The sequence below is a fragment of the Lithobates pipiens genome, unplaced genomic scaffold, assembly GCF_037356315.1.
Source record: "Lithobates pipiens isolate NorthernLeopardFrog02 unplaced genomic scaffold, aLitPip1_a1.2 Scaffold_3, whole genome shotgun sequence".
Taxonomy (NCBI): Eukaryota; Metazoa; Chordata; class Amphibia; order Anura; family Ranidae; genus Lithobates; species Lithobates pipiens.
Genome location: NW_027507790.1, coordinates 125692547 through 125719967, shown reverse-complemented (window position 1 = coordinate 125719967; position 27421 = coordinate 125692547). Strand labels below are relative to the sequence as shown.

Genomic DNA, 27421 nt, shown 5'->3' with positions numbered 1-27421 from the left:
CAATAAAATTCAACAGAAATCAATGGGTGATACACTGCCAACATCGTGAGATGCTACAGCCTATATCCATTTTAACTCAGTATGAAGTTAATATTTCCTGAACACTCTTGAGGGTCAAGCCATTTGGTTCAATGCTATTTTTGCACAAAGTGTGGAAGTGAGTTGTCCACAGGGGTCAGAAACATGTGCAGAAAACTCATTTTGGTTTCTCAGTCAATGACATCTACCAATGCCTGCTTCCTAAGTTTATCATATTACAAATACTATAACGGTCTCTTAGACATAAAGCAAAATATTATGCTGTCACTACTGTAATCCTCAACTACTGAATGGCAGTGGGTAGGCTTTCCATGACTATTCTTATTCCACAAATATACTGGAAGTAAAGGTTGTAATCTCTATTTATAGATACAAGTCTACAAAGTTCATAAGTTTAGTGTGAGCTATTTTTAAAAATATTCATATGGCCCAAACTGATGTTTTTCTAATAGATCCTTCAAAAGAATGTAAATAACCTCTATGTGTATATAAAGACAAAACCTTTCTTAGTTTAGGATTAGGATTTGGATTTAGGATTATGGAATGGTTAAGAAACTTGTGTTCTTTTGCTTTTTTTTTTTGGAATGTGTTCCATTGGGGAGATTTTACATTTGCTTCCCTTCTTAGAAAGTAATGCCATGTACACATGAGCGGAATGTCCCACAGAAAAAGTTACACAGGAGTTTTTCATTGTATATTCCGATCATGTGTATGCCCCATCTGACTTTTTACATCAAAAATTCTGACAGACCTAGAAATAGAACATGTTCTAAATATTTCCGATGGAACCAATTCCTATCGGGAAAACCAATCGTCTGTATGCTGTTCCCATGTACCAAAAATGACGCATGCTCTGAAGGAAGTACGAGACGGAAGCTATTGGCTACTGGCTATTGAACTTCCTTTTTCTAGTCCCGTCGTACGCGTTGTACGTCACCGCGTTCTTGGCAGTCGGAATTTGGTGTGATCGTGTGTACGCAAAATAGCTTCAGTGGAATTCCATCGGAAAAACCTTCAGAGTTTATTTCAACGGGAAAACCGGTCGTGTGTGCACGGCAGTAGAAGTCTCTCCAAAGCAAAAAGAATGTGGGGGAACTTACAGAAATAAAAACTGGCATTAGTTTTAACACTTTATCTCTCTATCCAACACAGTTTTCTTTAAAAACACTTTATAACCTAAAAAGGTTACATTGTCAGAAAACTACTAATAGTTACCTTTATAATATAATGGTTGTCCATGAGCATTAATTTGAATTAAATCTGTCATTATAATTCCAAGATGGTGCTAGGATGACATTTTTCAATATTTAAATTTAAAAAAGGTTCATATAAAGATGTGTTTGTTCATTTACAAATGATGAGATGCCTTTATGTATGGCTAGCTTCAGTTCTTATTTGGGCAGTTTTGTTAGCTTTCACCTGCTGTGTTTAACTTGACAGCAGTGAAGCAGAATGCTAAATAGCAAAATATGGCTACAATAATTCCAAAACAGCTCTTTGTTCAGTAGATTGGTTTTCTGCCACTTAAAAACAAACAATAGCAGTTTTGTACTCCTCATCAGCGATTTCCTTGCTTTTGTGTTAAACGTATGGCATGCCTGTCAACAGTGACAAATAACCAGGTGAGCTACTGCTTGGCAGTGTTTCCTTGGAGTCTAGGGCTACAGGCTTTTCTGCTATTCTGGTTCTCAGGCATGATAGGCTAAAACCCATAGCAGGTAAACAGAAACATTTTTACCTGATTTTGCCAAATAACATACTAGAGTATAAGGTTTTTACCTCAAACAGAAAACTAGAGGGGAGGTCAGCATGCTAAGAAATTTTTCCTTCAAAAGGTATTTATTTGTCATACATCGATCTAAGACTCCATCAATGTCTTTGCTGGCACAGTAACTGCCACTTCCTTAGGTTTCGTTTACAGAAAATGAAAGTGAAATAAGGTAAAAAAAAATACGTATAATATAAACAGTACATAGCATAAAAATAATCATTAATATTTACTGTATAATAGTCACTGTTTGAGATATGGAATATAAAGGATACAGTGATATATTGTATTACAAAATCTATGTATAAATGCTGTTATATAAAAATAAAACTATTATGTAATCCATAAAAAATATTTTGTGAATAATTAGACCAATGATGGTTATTGTATCCTCACTCTGGAACATAAAAGTGCATGGTTTACTTGATATGTAGACTAATAAAATCAGTACATAATATATGGAGTATATGAAAAATGTTTTCTATTAGTGAAGTGATTGTGTGGTTAAAGCTCAAGATTAATATTTATACCACAGGAATGAAATAATAGTGGCTGGTAGTTCATGAATTTATAATGCTTTTTAAATTAATTTAAATGTATATATTTTGTCAAAATAATTTAAGTATGCAAGGGTTAGGAGTAGGGAAGACAGCAGGTGATTTTTAAATGAATAAATAGAGAGGTTGAAATTGCACATAAATCAAATGAAAAGCCTCTAGCCGGTATAGGCAGGTATAGGTTAATAAATATTTGTAGTAAGAGTTTACCTGATGGAAGTTTATTTTTTCCAGTGATTGGTAGTATTCTGAAACTGCTTACCTGGCCTGTACTAAATTTGGGCAGATGGCATGTTTCACTAGATATTTGGTTTTTGCCATTTGTTAGTTCAGCTGATGCGTATGCAGAAGAGGGGTAGAGTGGCACGCACAAGGACCCTCAGGACAGAATACAGACATGTGCTGGCATTAAAAGCATAGTGAGAGGGGGAGGATTAAGTGATTGATCATAGCCATCACTATAATTATCTTTAGAGGGAATTCTCATCTTATTAAATGTTATAAAAGTTGTACAGTGTTTTAAGATAATACTGGGTAAGAAGAGATGCAAGTGAACATAAATACATAGTATATAATGCACTGAGAGATACCAAATATTATAGTAGAGGCAGTAGTATGACTATAGAATAAAAACTGCAAGTCAACATAAAAGATACAGAATAGACTGAGTGAGAGAGATATAATCTTATAATAGAAACATTGTGAGTAAATATGAACAATGACCTACAGATGATATTTAACAGTGCTAAAAGCATCAGTGTTATAACAATAATTCACTATGATAAACAGTTGATACACAATGTATTTATTGTTAAAATAGAATATGTTTATAAATAGAGAAAAACTATGGGGTTGATATACAAAGTTGATATGTAAAGAATACCCAATCATGTTCAAGAAAAATCACTCAACTCAAAATTTTTTTGCACGTGATTTGATGATAGAAGTTAGCAGAGCGTCACCAAATTCACTAAGCTTGGTGAAATTCCCTTGCAAAGTGAAAATTCCCTTGCAAAATGATTGGCCCATTCACATTTTGGAAACCAACCCCCTTGTTTGGTACTATCTGTTTGTAAATATGAGTGTATATATATATATATATATATATATATATATATATATATATATATATATATATAGTAGTTTTGACAGTGTAACTGTTTATGTTCTCAATAGGATGTTATGGGTTTGATCATAGCCTAATCAGCTGAACCACAGTGTGCTGCAAGATCTACATCCACCTTTCTGCTAGCCCTGCTACTAGGCCGTCACTTTCTGTCTGTCTGCCGGCTAGTGTGAAATGACAGCTGAAATTAACAAATACACAGTGTAGTAGTTCATAGAATGTGCAAACACAATCTGTAACCCGTCATGTTGAACCTGCATTCAATCAGCAAAGTTCTGACAATGTCTTCATGATGGACTGCAGTGCCAAGATATCTGATCGATTACTCACAGTGAACTGTGGAACCTTGCCTGTTTGATTCATTTCAGCTGTTGTTTCTCACAGGCTAGCAAATAACCAGTCAATGGAAATTGTTCCTATGGTAGGTCCCTACATTTTCCAAGGGGTATTCTAGCCAAATGAATTGAGCTGGTTATGTTATGTTTCTGTCCGCTAGAACATGCTCCTAGTGTGCTGTACAGTATACATAAAATGCTGATCTTTTAAGGACCTTCCCCATATTAGGCATTAAACTCTCAATGAAAATGTCTTTAATACAGTTGCCCTGTACAACCCTTACTTGATATCATTCTGTATGGCTGACTTATGCCCTGTACACAAGGTCGGACTTTCCGACGGAAAAGGTCCGATCAGATTATATTGTCGGAAAATCCGATCGTGTGTGGGCTCTATCGGACTCTTTCTGTCGGAAATTCAGACGGAAAAAATTTGAGCGCAGGATCTCAAATTTTCCGTCAAAAAAATCCGATCAGACTTTTTTCGATTGTTGGTAGAGAATTCCGATCGGACAAAGTGCCACGCATGCTCAGATCAAATTACGAGACCAAAACTATTGGCTAGTAGCCTCATGTAGTCCCTTCGTAACGAACAAACATCATCACGTTCTGAGCGTGTGTATGCAACACCAGTTTAGGACAAAATCAGTTGGAAAAAGTCCGACGGATTTTGTGGTCGGAATGTCCAACCGTGTGTACAAGGCATTAGAGTTAAAGGGAACTCCAGGTTTACTATTCAATTTAGGATTAAAGTGCCCATAAATAATACTTTTGCTACACTACTCACCTCCTCTTTGGCACTGTTCCCTGCAGATGTAGTGCTCCCGATCCTGGTTGTCATTATTCCAAGTTGAAGGATGCCCAGTGTCATCCAGCCCATATCCTGCCAGCTCAGAATGTCAAGTAAACTGCAGGACTGCATCTGTTACATTCAAGTGCTGAATATGAACAGACATACAGTGCCTTGCGAAAGTATTCGGCCCCCTTGAACTTTTCAACCTTTTGCCACATTTCAGGCTTCAAACATAAAGATATAAAATTTTAATTTTTTGTGAAGAATCACCAACAAGTGGGACACAATTGTGAAGTGGAACGAAATCTATTGGATATTTTAAACTTTTTTAGCAACTAAAAAAACTGAAAAGTGGTGCGTGCAAAATTATTCGGCCCCTTTACTTTCAGTGCAGAAAACTCACTCCAGAAGTTCAGCGAGGATCTCTGAATGATCCAATGTTGTCCTAAATGACTGATGGTGATAAATAGAATCCACCTGTGTGTAATCAAGTCTCTGTATAAATGCACCTGCTCTGTGATAGTCTCAGGGTTCTGTTGATAGCGCAGAGAGCATCATGAAGACCAAGGAACACACCAGGCAGGTCCGTAATACTGTTGTGGAGAAGTTTAAAGCCAGATTTGGATACAAAAAGATTTCCCAAGCTTTAAACATCCCAAGGAGCACTGTGCAAGCGATCATTTTGAAATGGAAGGAGTATCAGACCACTGCAAATCTACCAAGACCTGGCCGTTCCTCTAAACTTTCAGCTCAGACAAGGAGAAGACTGATCAGAGATGCAGCTAAGAGGCCCATGATCACTCTGGATGAACTGCAGAGAACTACAGCTGAGGTGGGAGAATCTGTCCATAGGACAACAATCAGTCGTACACTGCACAAATCTGGCCTTTATGAAAGAGTGGCAAGAAGAAAGCCATTTCTCAAAGATATCCATAAAAAGTCTCGTCTAAAGTTTGCCACAAGCCACCTGGGAGACACACCAAACATGTGGAAGAAGGTGCTCTGGTCAAATGAAACCAAAATCCAACTTTTTGCCCACAATGCAAAACGATATGTTTGGCGTAAAAGGAACACAGCTCATCACCCTCAACACACCATCCCCACTGTCAAACATGGTGGTGGCAGCATCATGGTTTGGGCCTGCTTTTAAGATGGTTAAAATTGAGGGGAAGATGGATGCAGCCAAATACAGGACCATTCTGGATGAAAACCTGTTGGAGTCTGCAAAAGACCTGAAACTGGGACGGAGATTTATCTTCCAACAAGACAATGATCCCAAACATACAGCAAAATCTACAAAGGAATGGTTCACAAATAAACGTATCCAGGTGTTAGAATGGCCAAGTCAAAGTCCAGACCTGAATCCAATCGAGAATCTGTGGAAAGAGCTGAAAACTGTTGTTCACAAACGCTCTCCATCCAAACTCACTGAGCTCGAGCTGTTTTGCAAGGAAGAATGGGCAAGAATTTCAGTCTCTCGATGTGCAAAACTGATAGAGACATACCCCAAGCGACTTGCAGCTGTAATCGCAGCAAAAAATTTTGCACGCCCCACTTTTCATTTTTTTATTAGTTAAAAAAGTTTAAAAAATCCAATAGATTTCGTTCCACTTCACAATTGTGTCCCACTTGTTGGTGATTCTTCACAAAAAATAAAAATGTTATATCTTTATGTTTGAAGCCTGAAATGTGGCAAAAGGTTGAAAAGTTCAAGGGGGCCGAATACTTTCGCAAGGCACTGTAGCATTATGTATTTCACACAGGCTATGACCCAGAGTGAGTAGGGACAATTATTTTAAGCCTAATTTTGCTTTATATTTCTTTGATTGAGAATCATTTGCTGCATTTGTACTATCTCTTTACAAGCGGCATATCTAAGCTGCACGCACTAATGTGTTGTGGTGCACTGTGCAAAAAATTTTAATGGGCTGCATTAATGCATTGCACTTAGCACAGGACATAACACAGATTTATAGATGTGTGCTTAACACCCTGCATGGGGCCCTGGAGACCTGAATGAGCCCTATTGATTTACTGCATGGGAGAGCACACTGGGTTACATTTTAAAGGTCTGTCAGTAACACACCGAGAATAAGAAAAAATTAATCTTTAAGTACACTAAAAAATGTTTGTCATTGTGTCTCTTTAAATTACAGTAACCTATATTTTACTCCATTTACTGATATTTTGAATCCCCATACTTTCGTTGTATGTGTATAACCTTTTTTTTTTGTACTGTTGGAGTATGAAAGGTTTTGAAGGAATTTAATGGACCTTAATCTCACTAAGATTTTTCATTGAGACCATCTAGATCGAGAAGTTTTTTTTATTTTTTTTGTGAGACTTCCAGTAATATTCCCAAGCTGTTAATCTTATGTATATGTTGTGCTCTGAAGCTATAATATGTAATGTGAGTGTGATAATGCGGTTCCGATTTCTCGTGAAGCAGGGCATAGTACTTAGATACTCCATGTTTCATGAAACCCTTTGTAATATTACATCTGTGTTGGCCATTTCTGTGTTTTTTTTGTGTAGTCCTTTGCATATACCTTCAGCCCTATGGGACTATAAGGCAGTTAGATTACATAATCTATATCATGGGTTAAGAAAGATTTGATTTGACTGAGGTTCTTAAGTACTAGTTAACACAAATTTTGTTCAGTTATTAATCGTATAATGCTGCGTACAAACGACCGGACTTTCCGGCAGACTAGGTCCAACGGTCTTCCCGACTGAGTTTTCGGCAGAGTTCCGACGGACTTTCCGAATGAACGGACTTGGCCACACATGAATGGACTAAGTCTGTCGAAAGTCTGTTCATTTTGAACGTGATGACATAAGACGGGGCTAAAAAAGGAAGTTCAATAGCCAGTAGCCAATAGCTTCCCTTGCGTCATATTTGGTCCGTCGGACCAGCATACAGACGAACAGTTTTCCCAATAGGAATTGAGTCCGTCGGACAGATTTGAAACATGTTCTATTTGTAGGTCCATCTGATTTTTTTAATGAAAAACGGTCGGATTAGCCCACACACAATCGGATTGTCCGACGGTCTGATTCCCTTGGACCTAATCTGCCAGAAAGTCCGGTTGTGTGTATGCGGCAATTACAGGTAAAGCATCTTGCTTGGTTAAATGTATTACTTTCTGTCAGAATGTTGTCAAGAAAATCTTTTTATTGTGGAGTTTCTCATTCTTTTTTGTTTTTAGTCTACTGGGTGGCTAAATAGATTTTTAATAGTTTTTGCCTGTCTGAATGTACATCTCGATATCATGGGTATAGTTGCTTTTATGGGTCTTGCAAGAGAGTGTGCCAGTGTGATTTTAATCCCCCCATCTGTGGTGTATGTTGTATCTGGTAATGAAATAACTATTTGAATTTAGGGTTTTGATTTTAGACGTTTTGGGCCAAGGTTGATGGATAATGTCTGAGTCTGGAGGCTTGCATATTAAAATCCTTTATTGTGGACCCTCCTGATTTGCCTCAAAACCAAAGTCTTTAATTGCATTACCAGCTAATATTATTTTATTCCCAGAGCACAGATATTAATTATAAGTTTTAACAAAGAAATCACTGCACTAATCAAAATAATTTTTCAATTTTTCTTTAATTATTATTCCATATATTATGCACTGAATTTATTAGTCTATACATCATGTAAGTAAGCCATGTGTTCTATGTGTTGTAAACCATGTGATGAGGTAATAAATAATAATTATGCAAGTGAAGATATAACAATCATTATGAATCTAATTATTTGCATAATAATTTATATTTATTTAAATTTTTAATAGTTATATTTTCACACACCAACATTTATACCAACTAAAATTACATTGATCTTTTATAAATTTTATACTTTCTGATACAAACTATTACACTTATACATTGTCCTGTGGCATCTTATTACCTTTTTTCTCTACATCTCATAAACAGCAAAACGACTGACTTATGGTATAACTGGTTGCTATAGTTTGTCTGTTCATCCTTGCTCTTTGCACTTTGCTACTTAGATAAACCCCTAAAATATCTACTAAATAAGATAAAATTATTAAGATTGAGAGCACGTTACCCATATCAGATTTACCTTAAAGAGCAGAGAAATCAGATCAATAAAAATAATTTCTGAACATTTACTATGGTTTTTGACCATTGCATATATTTTAAAATTAGCATTTTTTGCTATATATTTTGCTATATATTTTTGCAGTTGCAATCTTCTGTCTCTCAGGATAGCAAAGGAGAACTGTTTATAAAACATATTTCTCAGGAGCAAAGCATTAAAATGAGTTTTAGCACAGAAAAAACACTAGAAAAACCTAATTTAATTTAAAATATAGAGGATGGGGTTGCATTGAGTAAATAGATTCCCAACATTTTAAGTCTTAAAATTGTGTGCATCCTTGGAATGTTGAAAAAACGATGGTGCTCCAAATTGTCCATAGATGACGATTTTTAAAAGGTTAGCAATTTAGAGTTAACCAGTAAATGTATGGCTCTAGAATTATAGCTCTCACTCCAAAGTTAGTGGCTATATCTCAAATGGTGGCACAAACGATGTTTCCATACATGTGTTTGCTCCATGTGTATGTTTGCATTCGAGCGTGTATGCGAGGTAACAAAAGTACTTTTACAGTTTTTTAAATTATATTTAATTATATTTTAATGTATTATTATTATTTTTGTTTGTTTAATTTTATTTTATGTAATAGGCCCCCTATATGATAGAATTGGCCACTTGATTGATTGGGGTGTATTAGACCACAATGTCTCGCCTGCAATCTACTGCAAAAATAAACAAGTGCACAGTGTGCTCTAATAGATGACCCAGATAATTTTAATATGAACCGAGAATCAGTTAAAAAATCAAACTTGCTTTAACCACTTGACTATCAGGGAATTTATGAATGTACTTTGGCATGCTTTTCACAATTTGCACTAGAAACTGCAGCAAGTCAGATAATGGCCACCTTTTCCTGCAGGATGTTAAGGAGTGTTTTTTTTTATATATATCAACAAGTGAGTCTGCGTTCACTTTAAATATCCAGAATTATTTGATTGAAGTTTATACTGGTTTGCAAACTAAATGCACTTAGTAAATCAGCACCTCTGCCTTATATACTGTATGTTTTGGTCATGCCAAGTTGTTCTCTGTGATGAAAAAGCACACTAGCACTAGTCCTCTCTCCTCCCAAAGTGCCCCCCTAGCACATATTCAACTCCGTCCACCCCTCAGCACTAGCCCTCTCTCCTTATAAAGCACCCCTAGCTCATATCCTACTTCCCCCACCCCCACTAGCACTAGCCCTCTCCCCTCCCAAAGCACCCCACACACATATCTGACCCCTCCTTGCTAGCACTAGCCTACTCCCCTCCCAAAGCACCCCCCTAGCACTTATCTGACCCCCCCCCCCCCCCTGCTAGCACTAGACCTCTCTTCTCTCAAAGCAGCCCCCAGCACATATCTTTCACCCCTCCCCGCTAGCACTTGCTCTCTCCCCTCCCAAAGCACTCCCCCAGCACATATCCAACTTCCCCTCCCCATGCTTTTTTGTTTTGTACTCCTGTCCCCGGCATTCTGTACATTAAATATTCCTGAGCCTCTCTGGATTGAATCTGAATATTGCAGCAAAGGGTGGTTTTGTTATTTTGTCTTTTAATAGGCTGCTCGTGTTTGTTGTTGTTTGTGTGAAGCTCTGCTTTAAATGATGCCTGTGGATTTAGGGCCTAAAATAGAAACGGCTTATTCTACACTGCTTAATTAAAATGCATTTCAAATGCAGGTAACTTCTCTTTTTTTATTATATTGTGCTAAGCAGAAAGTTAACAGCAAAGTGCTGCATATTGTCTGAGGCCCGGTTCACACTGGTGCAACATACATTCCAACTTTGGGAGCACGTGTGCACATGATGTGTACAAATCAATGGTTCCCTACGAGAGCCATTTTAACTGACACAAGTCGGTCTGACTTTAGAAAAGGTTCTACTTTGGTCTGACTTTGATCTATTTTCAGCCCATTCAATATTGTTGCAGTCGGATCAAAGTCAGATCCTCGTCCTAACCATCCAACTAGTGACATCCGATATGGTGTTTACAGCAGCAGGAAAAGGAATTTATGTCACACTGGGATTGTTTTGATTGGTCAATGGACAAGTCAGACTATTTCAAAGTCAGAGCAAAATCATATCCTATTCATTCAAGTCAGATAGAAGTAGGACCGATGTAGGACCAATGTTTTAGGGAAAAGTAGGATCGACCGTCATACAACAGTTGTGTTGTACCAGTGTGAACTCGGTGACAATTTTGCTGACAATTGACCTGAAAAAAAGCCCCACCTACTGGGTTATCATTACATATGCTATGCACTTGTCGATTGTTCATAATTTAATGGGATAGGTGTTTTCTGAGCATATTGTTATTATAGAAATAATAAAAGCAATAAATACATTTTTCATTTTGTTATATATAGTAAAAGTTCCAAGTATATGAATATCCTGTTGATGTAGTGGAGTGTGCCTTTAAAATGGATATGTGAAAAGTGGCATACTTCATATGGCTATTTGTATAGCTAACTAATGTTAATAGCTTGATCAGTGGAGTGTGACACCTTGTAGTTTCTCTAGAATAGTTAATTGTGTGTTCATGTATATAGGACTCTGCTCTGAATATTTAATACATGCAATTATGCACTTCTTAGTCACTAACATTGGATTCAAATGTCATTTTTTCTTTCTCAGTTTTATTACTTAAAATCATTAGTTACTCTTACTTTGGTATTGGAGCTCCTACCCTGGTATGCAGTTTTAAAATTAAGCTTCTAAACACTAACATGTAGATAAAAAGCAAGCTTTAGTGGATTTGTAAATTGTGCGTATGGCTATTATCAATACATTTGAAAGCATAATAGCTAAAATAAGATAATGCTAACGTGGTTTTCACTGGATACCAATAATGTAGGTAATTCAGAATTATTCCACAGTAATGTCAGTTACACAGCATTCATTTTTACTGGTGATCCTGCCATACAGGTCTTTGTTCAGGTACTTTCCATTACTAGGTGACAACTGTCTCCCAAATGTGCTCTTGTGTTTCAGGATGGCACATATAGCACTGAATGAGACTACAAACAAATGTTCTAACACATTTTGCAGGCATTGTCCACCTTGATCACTGTCAGTAAACCAAGTCAGAGAAAAAATGTGTAGCTATTGATAGAGCAAGTGCATGTAGATAAGAAGTGGTAGAAAAGGCTGTAGAAGATCATCACTGAGATGCATAAAATAATTAAATAAAGTGAAAACAGTATTTTATGGGAAAAAAAATACAATTGCTTATGACACACCAAGCTTTAGCAAGCCTCTACCAGTTTGAGGTTAGATCAACTTTAGACCTTTAAAAGTGTTTGGAGTTCATGTTGCTTGTTTGTCTTAAAGCACCTCTTATTTCAATCATAACAGAGAAAGCCAGGTAGCTTTAAGCGGTTGCCATAATAAAGCTGCTTATTGCAATGTTTTGTCATGTTTTGGGGGTTGTGTTCAATATGTGCAAAGAGAGATTACACAAATACTTACAAGTATAGTATTTATTAAAAGTAAAGATAGATACAGATAAAGAAAATATGACAAGAATACTTAACTAAAGATGGTGTTCCACCACGGAGTCCCCCATAAAGGTGTAGCCAGAAAATCAGATCAGGCGCTTACATGATGCATGAAGCAGCTCTGGATACCAGACTAAAGTCTTACCAGTTTTGGCTGTGTTAATATAGATTTTGAATGTAAAGAAATAGCCAGGCATAGAGAAGAAAGTGGGCTTGACCACATTCTGGTCAGTTTACAATCACACATTCCTAATAGTAAGCAGACTTTGCCCTTGTATGGCTTGCATGGCCCCTTAACCAAGACTTGGAGGCTTAGAATTCATTAATGAGCTGCAATATGAGCCAGCATTAATAAGGAATATAAAATACTAAATTTCCCCACTGAGAACAAAAGTGAAATAAGTAATGCAACAGTTGTCAATCATAATTGCAGAGAGTAGAGCAATTTTTAAACTCTAAGGGTGACAAATGTCTTTAATTTATTGTAACTGTTAAGAAATATGCAATATTTATTGTCAAATGTTAATGATAATGGCAGCCATGGGAATTTCTAGAAATGTAATTGCTCTGCGACACTCTAGGTCACTAGTGAAAGGAATAGTAGCATTATACAAAGCATGCCACTGTGAAACATGACCATTTTATCCCTTCATCCCACCAAAGCCATCCTGTATTTGTCATTTAACATCCTGGACATGCAGCTACTTGTGCACAAAGATCTGTTTATACCCAAAGGTATGAACAACTGGAAATCATTTCATTTTGATTTGGCAACAAAATTCAAAGGTTAATCATGATTGACAAAATGGTGTAAGTGAGATACATAAGTGCCAAGCTTAAAAGCCTAGCAATATAAATTCAGCAATATGTATACTATGTAGTATGGCTTGCACAAAATGGGAATAGAGTGCATCGTACTGCTCCTGTGTCGCTTAGATTGCACATTTTTTTAATATCTCATTGCTGTATGTTGTTTTAATTGCCAAGCTACATGATATACAGTATTGACCTTAGTCCTCTTTCACACTGAGGCATTTTTCAGGTGAATTTGGGTTAAAAATAGCGCCTGTAAAGCACCTGAAAAATGCCTCCCCTGCAGCCCCAGTGTGAGAGCCCCAGTGCTTTCACACAGGAGCGGTGCACTTGCAGGATGTTAGAAAAAGTCCTGCAAGCAGCATCTTTCAGGCAAAGCAGGTGCGGTATATTCACCGATCCTTCCCCACACCTGCCATTGGAATCAATGGGCACCGCTGCCAAAGTGCCTGCAAAGCGATTCGGTTTTATCTTAAAATGAAACAGTAGCCATTAATAATGTATAGTTTTTACTTATTTTTTTTATTTTTTCTAATTTTGTTTGTATTGATATTTTTTTTCTCAAAATTTTGCGGTGGTTGGGCTGTACACAGTAGAGGCCAGGCATGTCTATTGAGATTAAGAAAGATAGTACTATGAGGAAAAATAGGGTTCAGCCACACCCAAGTCAGCTGAAACCAGGCAGTTTGTAGCAAGTGGGGCGATGTTCCGGCAGCTTACTGCAATGTGTGCTCCAGTGATGAGGAGGAGGTGGATGAAGTAGTAGACTGGCCATGGGTGCCACCAATTGAAGAGGAGGAAAGCTCTGAGGGAGGAGTTTATCCTGCCATTGCAACTGCTCCAATTCCAACTGAACAAATTATCCCTATTCTGCAAAATTATGACCTGTGGTACACCACAGTGGCAGGTATTCAGGCATTATTGTTTTAACCAGAAACCCATACTTTCCCTCCACCAGTCTACAAAGCATAATGAAACTGTGTCTGTCAGTGACAGGGTAGACATGACCACGGACACATGGACCAGGCAGCATGGGCAGGGACGTTACAAATCTTTCATGGCACAACAGGTCAATCTGTCAGCTGGGATGGATACAGGAAGGAGCGAACTTTTGGAGCTTGTGGTATTGTCCTGTGTCTTGTCTAATGGTGACAGCGCAGTCACCTGCTCAGTGACATCATCCTCCAACCCCTTGGAACCAACCTTTTTTCCTCAAGTGTCATGTTAGAGCAGACCTTCAGTCCAATGGGGGATATCTGTAAATAAGAAGTTTTTTTTAAAGTAGACCTCCACCCACTTTTGTTTGTTTCTTTCATCGTACCCAACACCTCCCAAACACATGCCTTCTATGACAGGGCTTTTGCTCTCATATAGACAGACAAAACAATAAAGAGGAGTTCCGCAAACCCCTTTAAAAATAAATACATACAGTAGCTGCTGACTTTTAACATTGAGACACTTACCTGTCTTAGAGTCCAGCGATGTCGGCACTGCAGCCAATGTTTACGTCCGCTGGTCAGGTGCTGCCGCTTTAACGCTACATTTAATGTAAACCTTGACTCTTGCTTGTTTCAGCCAGCTCTTTGCAGCAAAAAAGGTTTTCTTTAATTTCACCACAATTGCCAGTTGCCAGTGCTACAACATGATTTGAATGGGTAACATCTGGAGATATGAACCTGGAGATAGAAGCTGTTTTTTTTTCAATTTATCACAAAAAACCTCTTCAGCATCATGTGACATGTCATCATAACATTATCTTATTGTACTGTTTGCGAATGGAACCTTTTCATTTCCTATCACTGCATCTGCTTCTAGCATTTTTAATTTTATGTTCTGACAAATTTCTCACAAACTATGTGACATTTCCTTTTCTGGGCAATATGTTCTACCACCAAACAGCTTGTTTCCTGTTCCTTTTTTCAGATTTTTGTTTTTTATTTAACAGAGGCTGTACTTTACTTGTTTATACATTACACTAGCTGTTTAGATGCCAGAGGGATGTGATTTGTAGTGAAGTGTCTTTTCGATTTTGATGGAGCCATTACTGTATTTGTAAGTTGTTAGCCACAAACAAGTCAAAATGGGCCAGTTTAGATCACCAGTCTATGTAAAATGCATGCAAAGGTAGCTTTCATTGTAATTACTGAATTTTATGGTGTCCAACATTGTACATTCAAGACAATTACAGTCAGAAGAAAGCTAAACATTTTCAAGCAACAGTGTACCAGAGATCAGCGCCTAGAGGCGATTCAGTTCGCATTGTGCGCTATATAAGTATTTCATTCATTCATTCATTCATTCATTCATCTGTTAGTACAAGCTTCTGCACTGGTGTTCAGTCCAAAACCTGCTCTGCATTAGTGCTCAGTGCAAAACCCTCAGTGCATTGGGCAGTAAGTGTAAAACCGACTCTATATTGGTGTTCAGTACAAACACATTTTGCATTGGTTATCAATGCAAAACCCACTCTACATTAGTATTTTGTGCAAAACACAATCTGTGTTGGATTAGTGTGCAGTGCAAAGATATAATGAACTCACACTGATATTTTGCAAAAATTCTACACAAAGGGTAAATTTTTCATGGCTTATGCACAATTAACATTTCTAGATAGTCCCCATTAGACAGAAAAAAAATGTTCATGATAGGGATGGTATTGACACAGCCCCAAATGAACCACAATGGCTCAAACGTGATATGTTCCAGAAATATTTAGACAGAATAAATGTGGATAAAGCACCTGCACCAGATAGCATGCACCCACAGATTCTAAAAGAATTGAGCTCTGTCATTTCAAAGCCATTGTTACTAATTTTTAGGGAGTCTTTAATGACTCGGATAGTACCACTGAATTGGCGTAAGGCCAAAGTGGTGCCTAAGTTCGAAAAGGGACCAGAGTCTTTACCAAGTAACTATATACCTGTTAGTTTACCTTCTATAGTTGGGAAGATACTGAAAAGTTTAATAAAAGACTATATAGATGATTTTTTCCTGGAAAAAAAGTATTTTAAGCAACACACAGTATGGACTCATGAAAGACAGAAGTTGTCAGAAAAATCTGATTTCTTTTTATGAAGAGGTAAGTAAAACATTGGAAAGTGGGGTGGCTGTGAATATGGTATATTTGGATTTTGCAAAAGTGTTTTTCTACAGGTCTGGAAAAATCTGTTTGTAAATGGATAGAAAACTGGCTAAAAGACCATATTCAGAGAGTAGCGTTTAATGATTCATACTCTGAATGGTCTAGGGTTGTTAGTGGTGTACCCCAAGGTTCAGTGTTGGGACCCTTACTTTTTAATATCTTTATAAATGATATATGGTCTGGGGTTAAAAGTACCATTTCAGTGTTTGCAGATGACACCAAGCTATGTAGTGGAATAAGGTCATTACAGGATGTCTCCAACTTACAAGCCAACCTCAATGCACTGTTTAATTGGGCAACTATGTGGCAAATGAGGTTTAATGTTGACAAATGTAAAGTTATGCACGTGGGGGCTAAGCATATGCATGCATCATACATACTAGGGGAGTACAACTGGGGGAATTGATGGTGGAGAAGCATCTGAGTAGATCATACTGTAAGCTTAAATTTAACATGCAATGCCAAGCTCTGGTTTCCAAAGTGAGCAAAGTCCTTTCTTGTATTAAGAGAGGCATGGACTCCAGAGAGAGAGATACATTTCCCCCCTGCACAAATCATTAGTAAGACCTCGTCTAGAATATGCAGTTCAGTTTTGGGCACCAGTTCACAAAAAGGATATTAGGGAACTGGAGAAAGTGCAGATAAGAACAACCAAACTGATAAGAGGCATGAAGGAGCTCAGATATGAGGATAGATTAGAGCAGTGATTCTCAATCAGGGTTCCTCCAGAGGTTTCTAGGGGTTCCTTTAGCATTGGGCCATTTCTGCCTCTTGGATAAGTTCCCACCGACACCATTGATCTTTTTAGCTATGACTACAAGTGTAAGGACCATTCTTCCCACTGACCATCACACTAATGTATCATGAGTTGTAGATTTCTAATTTTCAGCAGGGGTTCCCCAAGACTGGAGAACTATTTCAAGGGTTCCTATGTGTTAAAAAGGTTGAGAAAGGCTGGATTAGAGGAACTGAATTTTTTCTCTCTTCAGAAGAGGAGATTAAGGGGGGGTAGGATCAACATGTACAAATACGTAAGTGGTCCATATAGTGAACTTGGTGTTGAGTTATTTACTATAAGGTCATCACAGAGGACACAGGGGCACTCTTTACATCTGGAGGAGTAGAGATTTCATCTCCAAATACAGAAAGGTTTCTTCACAGTAACAGCTGTGGAAATGTGGAATAGACTCCCTCAAGAGCTGCTTCTGGCTAATTCAGTAGCTTGCTGAAACAATTTAGATCATGCTTTGCTGTGGGGTTTTGCTTTCTTCTGGATCAACTGTAGATATGGGATTGTATGATTTTTTTTGTTTGTTTTTTTCCTTTTATTGGTTGAACTAGATGGACTGCTTTTTTAACCTGACTAACTATGTAACTTTATTCATGCTACTGCACTGAAGTGCGGTGCAGTGGACTTGCTTTGCAGTTACATACAGGGCCATCCAGAGAGGCCCGTTGCACAAGTTGCATAATATCACACAGATCTGGAACACAGAGAAACATCTATGTGAATTGTTCTGGTTTGAAGATGACACACAGAAAACTATTTTCTGTGTGTCATTGCAGTTACCTGCATTTATCTATAAGGAAAACACATTTAACTGCACATAGAAAGACCCTTAAAGAAATCCCCCTCGCTGATTATGTACAATGGTGTCATCATACCTATACAGGATTTATCATGAAATCTGAACCCATGAAACCAAATATATACAGAATATAATACTGTTATAATCCACATAGAAAAGGCATCACGTGATGCAATTGTATTGCCATCAATCCTCAATATAAAGAGCTGCCAAAAATGCAACGTAACATAACTGGAACATAGCGAAACATACATATCCTGGATATGCAAACAGTGCATATGCTGAATATGGAGACAAATCAATAGCTGACAGAGAATTAGGTCACAGAAGAATGAGAAACCGATATATTAACACCATAACTAATTACATATAGCAGTCCTGCCATCCCACACTGCTGTCTGGGTGTGTATACCACTCTTGCCATCCTACACTGCTCTATTCTATTACCTCAGAAGCTGAAACGTAGGAGTACCATAGTACAATAGAAGTACCATTGGGTATTAATGCACCCTGGTGCTACTAAAACACACACAGTCAAGGCACTGTGCAGCAGTGAACCACTACAGAATCCCCCATTGAGAAATGCTACTCTACCATATAGCTTAGAATAGACGGAAGCAACAAGCTGATCTATCAATTACACTTCACATGACTCATTGCCAAACATGGTAATGCTACCAAATCACATTTTTTTAAGTAAAAAAAAAAATCTCTTGTTTGTCTTGAGTAACAAAAATGCTGCTTCTGTAGTACATGTGGTCTGAGGCCTAAGGAAATGTCAAAGGCATTGGGGATGTTTCACTAAATAAGAGGAAGCAGGAAGGACTGCTGCATCCATTGACACAGACACCAAGCCTCAGCCCTGCCCCCGGCTCCCACATCATTGTATTTGATTGAAAGCAGTGGGAGCCAATGGCTGCACTGCTATCAATCTATCCAATCAGGACCCGAGATGCCAGCTGAAGCTGGTGTGCTTGTCCCTGTCACTGGAAAAACTGGGTTCAGGTAGATAAAAGGGGGGCTCTGGGGGGCTGCTGCATCACAGGAGGTTGTGAACTTTAATGCATAGAATGCATTCAGGTGAAAAACCTTGAGGGTTTACAATCCCTTTAAGTCAGTCATGATGGCTTGCTTATTGTTCTCGGTAACAGTTTCCTGAACAGATGCTAAGATAGCATATCAGCCACACAGGAAGTGCATTGTTTTTATTTTATCGGTCCACCTTACAGGGTTGCAATGTGTGAAATAGAAAAAATATATAATTGCAAATTAAAGTGGTTGTAAACTCTTGAAAATAAAAATAAACAAAGCATATCCTTCTATAGTATGTCACTTCTGACAGAATATACCAACACCAAACATTCCCGGGAGATCCCCCCTCCCCCCCCCAGCACACAGACATTGTGTATGTTTCCCTATGAGACTCTGCAGTGGTGGGTGTGTCCTTTCCCTCCACTCACATGTCAGATTACACTTAGCTTCCTGCTCTATGCTGTGCAGTGTGTGACCACCCACCCACTGCCTCTGGAAGCTGAGAAATGTGGTGTCAATTCTGTACTTTGATAAGCTGGAGAGGATGGAGGTCTGCAGACAAATGGGCACAACATATTTTTTATCTCTGTGTATCTCCTGAGGCTAGTCACTTCACTGTGTATTTGTAAGGGTTTACAAGCACTTCAAACATAGAAACATACAAGAAAAATATTTGCATCAAGCTGATTTCTTTTATATGTACATCTAAAAGAACATTAGAAAGCCCCCTTAAAATAAACGTGAACATTTAGTGCCAACCAAGAGTATTGCTGCATACTGGGGTAGTAAGTGAGTTCTCAAGAGCAGAGTAAGCCTATCATGAATATTTATATTTACCCAGATTATGGCAGATTATTATTTTTATTTTTTTTGATTTTGACCTTAGCAGCATTTATAATATAGACTACTAGACAACTGTACATGAAGTCAGTGTAATATAATGTTATTGCTATGATCAGATATTGGTTTAATGGTTTGTTCTGAGTATGTGACTAATATAATTTGTGCCATACCCCAATTATTGGTGCTTATTTTTCTTATTTTTAGTGGAAAACATACATTGAAAAGACCTGGCTCTATTGACTGGCATCCACTTTGATTCTAAGTGTCTGTTTGCACTCTAACATAAGCATTTTATATTTGCCCTGCAATACAACTTGTTTCATTTTTTCTGTCACGTCTGTCAACAAGGCTGCCCCATGAGAGGCAAGATAACAAGTGTCATGGATGGGAGTGAAATACTGCAGAAACTGCTTTCACTTTTTAAATTCATGCTGCCATTGCTGTGTAATTTACAGTGGAAATTGGTGCCGTTTGTGTCTTTTATCAAAATTTTTTGCATTTTCTTCTTCTGTGTGCCTCAGCATGGGAGATCATTGACATTTTCCCAAATTTTATATTCTATGAAATCGATGAAATCAATAATCCAAAGACTCTTTTGTGACATATTCTCTTTATTATAGTATATTATAATAATAATAATAATAATATATATAATAATAATAATATATATATTATAGAACATGGGATGAAAATCTCTTATTCTTATTGTTTACAGGGTGCTGGCTGCACTGCCCTCGTTGTAGCTGTGGTCGCAAGAAAGCTAGAACTTACCAAAGCAGAGAAACATGTTCATAACTTCATGATGGATACACAGCTCACTAAAAGGGTAAGTGTATAATTTACAACATAAACAATAGTTTATATATATAAAAAAAGATGTACTGTAAGCACCTAATTATAACATTATCTACACCTACAGACATCTCAGACATCTCTTTGTTCCTCTGATAAGTCCCACAAGTACAGTAGCTGTTGAGCCTGCTAGTGATAGCCGTATTAAACCAAAAACCAAAAATGTATTTTTATTGCAACTTAAAGCGGAGTGCCAAGCAAAAAGAGAAATCAGTCTCAAACAAATGATGACCCCCACCCCCCTTGTTTTTAGATATTTTTATTTCTTTTTTTCTTTTTGGTACCTTTTTTGCATGTTTTCTTCAGGACCTTCGCCCCATATCGCCGCAGCGAGGTACGTCATTTCCATGGTTTTATCCGGCCATCTTCCTTCCCCCATTTTGCATTTCTGGATCTGTGTGTGTCCCAGAAGACGACGGGACCATTCAGAAGGTGCCGTGCAACTCACGCATGTGCAGTAGGAAAACAGCTGTGAAGCCTGAAGGTTTCACTGACGGTTTCCCTTACTTGCAGTGCCGGCGCCTGCAGCCGATGGACAGATGAGCTTGGACAGGTAAGTTTCCTTATATTAAAAGTCAGCAGCTACAAAATTTGTAGCTGCTGACGTTTAATTTTTTCTTCCCCAGGCTGGAACTCCACTTTAAGAATTGTTAGATGTGGTGGCTTCATTTGGTTTGATTATTCTCCTCTGTTTTTTTGTTTTTTTTGTTTTTTTTATAATCATGTTTTTATTAAAGTTTTTTAATACAAAATAGAAAAAACAAAAACATCATAGAAGTCACATACATGAGAAGTTGGCTATATGCAACTAGAGATAAACATTCCTTAGTACACAATCCACATGGTCAATTATGTTGTAACATAAATGCTGTGTAAGTCAATCAACATAGTCATCAATACAGCCAAAGTAATGACAGTACCAAGGTGTTTGAGATGTATTGTGACACCCAGAAAAAAAAAAAGAAAGCAACAAAAGAGACCTATCCTGAAGGATAAACCAACACTAAGGCCGCGTACACACGGGCGGATTGTCTGCCCAACTAAGTTCGTCAGACAATCCGACAGACAGTCCGTCCAACTTTTGAATGAACGGACTTGACCACACACGATGAACAGACAGTCCGCTGAAAGCTTGCGCGATGACGTGTACAGCACGTACGACGGGACTAGAAATACGACGTCCAATACACTGCAATGCAACCTTCGGTGTGTAAATCCTTTCTGAGCATGCGCCATACTTAGTCCGTCCAACTTGCCTACACTAGAGCGGACTGTCCGCTGAAACCAAGTTTGGACGGACAAAATTACGGAAATTCCGAAAGACTTAGTCCGTCAGACTGTCTGCTGAAAAAGTCCGCTGAAGCCCACACACGAGCGGATTGTCCGCTGAAACACGTTTCAGCAGGCTAAGTTGGGCAGACAATCCGCCCGTGTGTACGTGGCCTAAGAATAAATCCAGGGTTGTGTCTTACAAGAGATCAGCAATAATGGTCTGTGGGAATACTAGGCATGGGGTTACGCCAAATAAACATTAAGGTAACGGGTATCTCAGTGGAGTAGTACATCCATCCTGCCTAAATATACTTGAATTTATCCTGCTGGTTTTTAATTGAGTGCCCCCAGTGTTCTGCTTCCATGATCTTATCCACTGCTCTCTTCCAATCTAATAAAGAGGGATAGGTGGCTTGTTTCCAAAAACTTGGAATAAGAGATCTCGCTGCATTAAACAAGTGGGGGAAAATACTTTTCTTATAGGATTTAACAGACAAGGAGGTATCATGTAATAGAAATTGCAAGGGGGAACTTGCTGTGGGTGTAAGGGTCAGTTTTTTTATATTTTTTTTTTAATACAAGGGGTGATTTGTTCCCAAAAGACCTTAATCTTGGGGCATGACCACCAAAGATGTAAGAATGTGCCCCACAAACAACGATGGTCAGTAGCCGGGAACATCTGTCCCAGAGGGGAATGGGTTCTTTACCATCTGGTGAGGAATTTGTAAGAAGATTCCTGAGTACAAGTACTAATGGAGGCAGTTTGCGTCAGCTGAACCATTTTCTGGATTTGAGATGGAGTAAACTCCAAGCCCATCTCCCTTTCCCATTCCCTAATATAATAGGGGTTGGACACTGATTGCACACTTACCGTATATACTCGAGTATAGGCCGACCCGAATATAAGCCGAGGCCCCCAATTTACCCCCAAAAAAACTGGCAAACTTATTGACTCGTGTATAAGCCGAGGGTGAGACATGCCTGTCCATCCCTGTGTGTGTGTCCGTCCCTGTGTGTCCGTCCATCCCTGTGTGTGTGTCCGTCCCTGTGTGTCCGTCCATCCCTGTGTGTCCGTCCATCCCTGTGTGTGTGTGTGTCCATCCATCCATCCATCCCTGTGTGTGTGTGTGTCCATCCATCCATCCATCCCTGTGTGTGTGTGTGTCCATCCATCCATCCATCCCTGTGTGTGTGTGTCTCCATCCATCCATCCATCCCTGTGTGTGTGTGTCTCCATCCATCCATCCATCCCTGTGTGTGTGTGTCTCCATCCATCCATCCATCCCTGTGTGTGTGTGTCTCCATCCATCCATCCATCCCTGTGTGTGTGTGTGTGTGTGTGTGTGTGTGTGTGTGTGTGTGTGTGTGTGTGTGTGTCCAGCCTACCTGTGTCCCGAGCCTCCGTCCCGTGCCTTGCCTCCTTGCCTCCGTCCCGTGCCGTGCCTTGCCTCCTTGCCTCCGTCCCGTGTCGTGCCTTGCCTCCGTCCCGTCCCGTGCCGTGCCTTGCCTCCGTCCCGTCCCGTGCCTTGCCAGGATCGCCGCTCTTCGTCGGCGCCTCGGCGGCCATACTACAATTCGAAAGCCGCGCCTCCGCCTCCGCCTCCGCCTGTGATAGGCGGAACACTGAATTTCCCAGCAGCCTGTGTTCCGCCTATCACGGACAACGTCTCATCCTCGTACTACGGACGAGGATGTGACGAGGTCCGTGATAGGCGGAACACAGGCTGCTGGGAAATTCAGTGTTCCGCCTATCACAGGCGGAGGCGGAGGCGCGGCTTTCAAATTGTAGTATGTCCGCCGTCTGTCTGCTCGATACGCTGATCGAGCAGTCAGACGGCGATGACTCGAGTATAAGCCGAGGGGGGCACTTTCAGCCTCAAAAAAGAGGCTGAAAATCTCGGCTTATACTCGAGTATATACGGTAATACAAGCTTGTACATGTGGGAAAGGAGATGCCCAAAATCTAGGAGTTTCACCCACCATGATTCAAATGGGGACAGTGAGTCTTGTGGTAACAGGTCATGTCCAAAACTATGAAAAAAAGTCTACCAGGTGGAGATATCTCCAGTCCGCTAGTAGGAACGCCCCGTAAAGGGATTGAAGTACATCAAGGGACAATAGTTTACCCATAGGGGCAAATTTTGCAGAGCAGGTATCTCCATTGCTCAGGAGTGGAAAAAATGGCCATTTTCACCTGGCAAAAACCAAGGTAATCTCCCTAAGAGTACCAAGGAAGACAATGAAGATGCTAATTGGCCTGCCTCATTTAGTCTGTCCCACACAGCAAGCATTTGGCAAGTCAAAGGAGAAATCCAGTCTGAGAGTCCCCTGTCAACTAATAGGATCCATGGGTCTCCCGCCAGATTTCTACCAACCATCATTTTCTCCAGTGGGACCCGGAGTTAAGTTGCGACATCATGGAATCAGTTCAAAATCAGCACCAGAGCCATGGCCTTCTAGTAAAGCGTTAAGTTAGGAAGCAATTAAACCAATTTTGCAATAAACAATTGAAAAACTGATTATTCATAAATTAATCCATGTCCTTGCATCTTCATTCATTCAGAATATGATGAACAATTGTGCAATTTTTAACTTGGCAGGTACTGTCTCTTGTCTAAATGAAATGCGAATTGTGCTCCCCTTCACTCACTGACTGGTGTGGACTCCTATATTATAAGAGTCACAAGTGCTTTAATTTATACTGGATATTCTGGAACTTGTAGTTCTTCTTGCTGGTTTTGTTTCACAGTAGTGAGCCATAACTCAATATTTTTACTCATAGGCGGACATAAAAAGGCTGGGAAAAAGATCCGAACAGCATCATTATGTTTATTAAAATAATTGGCGACGTTAAAAACAGTTAAAAACAGTTACCGTATATACTTGAGTATAAGCCGAGATTTTCAGCCTCTTTTTTGAGGCTGAAAGTGCCCCCCTCGGCTTATACTCGAGTCATCGCTGTCTGCCCGCTCGATCAGCGTGTCGAGCAGACAGACAGCGGCCATTCTATCATTCAAAAGCCGCGCCTCCGGCTCCGCCTTCGCCTGTGATAGGCGGAACACTGAATTTCCCAGCAGCCTGTGTTCCGCCTATCACGGACATCGTATCATCCTCGTACTACGGACGAGGATGATACGATGTCCGTGATAGGCGGAACACAGGCTGCTGGGAAATTCAGTGTTCCGCCTATCACAGGCGAAGGCGGAGGCTTTTGAATTTTACAATGGCCGCCGAGGCGCCGACGAAGAGGGCACGGGACGGAGGCAAGGCAAGGCACGGCACGGGACGGAGGCAAGGCAAGGCACGACACGGGACGGAGGCAAGGCACGGCGGCACGGCGGCAAGGCACGGCACGGGACGGAGGCAAGGAGGCAAGGCACGGGACGGAGGCTCGGGACAAAGGCTCGGGACACAGGTAGGCTGGACACACACACACACACACACACACACACACACACACACACACACACACACACACACATGGATGGATGGAGACACACACACACAGGGATGGATGGATGGATGGATGGAGACACACACACACAGGGATGGATGGATGGATGGACACACACACACACAGGGATGGATGGATGGATGGACACACACACACACAGGGATGGACGGACACACAGGGATGGACGGACACACAGGGATGGACGGACACACAGGGATGGACGGACACACGCACAGGGATGGACAGGCATGTCTCACCCTCGGCTTATACACGAGTCAATAAGTTTGCCAGTTTTTTGGGGGTAAATTGGGGGCCTCGGCTTATATTCGGGTCGACCTATACTCGAGTATATACGGTACACTCACTTGTGCATGAAGAAATGCAAGCATAAAGCCAAACCGAAAGTTTGCATCAACGTGAGTCTCACCGGCCGGAGATAACATCACCACCTGCAGTCTACATCCAGTTTTGTAAAGTAGAAATTTAAAGTATATAAATAAGTATATCAAACCACTCAGCAAAGCCTTTGATAATGCCCTTTAGGAGGGGCGAAACACGTCAGTTGACCGCTGTTGGTGATGTTATGCAAGCTTCCGGGTCGGCATTTTGCATGCATTTCTATTTCTATTTGGATCTTTTTTGCCATCCTTTTTATGTCCGCCTATGAGTAAAAATACTGCATTATGGCTCACCACTGTGAAACAAAACCAGCAAGGAGAACTACAAGTTTTTAGCATATCCAGTATAAATTAAAGCACTTATGACTCATAATATAGCAGTCCACACCAGTCAGTGAGTGAGTGGGGACACTGAAGGGGAGCACAATTTGCACTTTAAAATTGCATGTTTGATCATCATATTCTGCATATATGAAGATAAAGGGATATGGACTAATTTATGAATTACATGTTTATTTATGTATTTATGCATTCTTTATTCACATAATTTTTTACATAATCATTTTTTTCAATTGTTTATTGCAAAATTGGTTTAATTGCTTATTGCAAATGTATTTATCATGAGTACACAAGTGGGGATTTGTTTTTATGTAACCAGGTACCGTCCAAACACCTATGTATGTAATGTAAATTTTACAGTGCCTTAACAGAGCAGCAGCCATTGATTTGGTTAATTCACTTTGGTTAACATCCTTAGCATGGGAATATATAATTAGTTGTCGGGAAGACCCACTCTTCCACCTAATCTATGTCTATGTAATACGTCAAAAGACATCCGTGATCGTTTCCCCTGCCAATCATTCAGCAATCATTTTTTTTCCCTTCTGGTATAAAGGTTTTACATGAATATATTAAAAGCTGATCATTTTCATCACCCCTGCTAGTGGTATGTGGGTTGCCATGTAAACTGATGCATTCTGCTGGAGAGCTTGAGCTTCTGAAAACAACAGGCTTGCAGGCTGGATCACCAGATGAAAATAGAATATAGAAATTAAAAAAAAAGAAACAAATACAGCCATCCCAAGTAAAAATTGCTAAGCTACAATATAGGAAAAGTTTGCTTTTGGGTTTAATACTGCTTAAAGTACACCTCATGCAGCTGATGGTGTGGCAACAATGCTGCACTGCTCCTGAATACAGAGCAGAGTTGAAACAATTTTATAGCCTGTGCCTGCTTGTGCTTCAGTGAGATGAGCAAATGTTGCAGAGGATGTGGTTGTCACCATTGTCACTGCTGAATTAGTATCCTGTAACTTGAATCAGTACCTGGCCACACCAAGTCCTGCCTACTGAATTCTGGTTTGCAGCCCTGCCTCTGTTGCTGAAACCTATCCCACTGTGAGCTGTAGTACCTGGGAGGGGGAGAGTGTGAGACACAAATCAAAAAGTATTTTTCTCAGTCAGTGATGGTAAAGGATTGTTGTTTATTTTATGGGGTTTGTGCACCACATAGTAACTAGTACTCATTTAGACTTATGCAGGAGCCTTAGTGCAGTAGGGAAAAAAGTATTTGATCCCCCTGCTGATTTTGCACTTTTGCTCACTGACAAACAAATGATCAGTCTATATTTTTAATGGTAGATTTATTTTAAGAGTGAAAGACAGAATAACAACCAAAAAATCCAGAAAAATGCATTTCAAAAAGGTTATAAATTGATTTGCATTTTAATAAGTGAAATTATTATTTGACCCCTTCGCAAAACATGATTTAATACTTGGTAGCAAAACCCTTGTTGGCAATCACAGAG

At 39.5% G+C, this 27421-nt stretch overlaps 1 protein-coding gene across 4 annotated transcripts in view; it reads left to right on the top strand.

The window, feature by feature from the left end:
• Positions 1-27421, top strand: part of KCNN2 (potassium calcium-activated channel subfamily N member 2) — a 276041-nt gene that overhangs the window by 193316 nt on the left and 55304 nt on the right. For all 4 annotated transcript variants that reach the window (XM_077462261.1, XM_077462263.1, XM_077462262.1 and 1 more), the window contains one exon: positions 20353-20463. In XM_077462261.1, coding sequence (XP_077318387.1) covers positions 20353-20463 — 111 coding nt within the window. The remainder of the gene's footprint in view (positions 1-20352; positions 20464-27421) is intronic.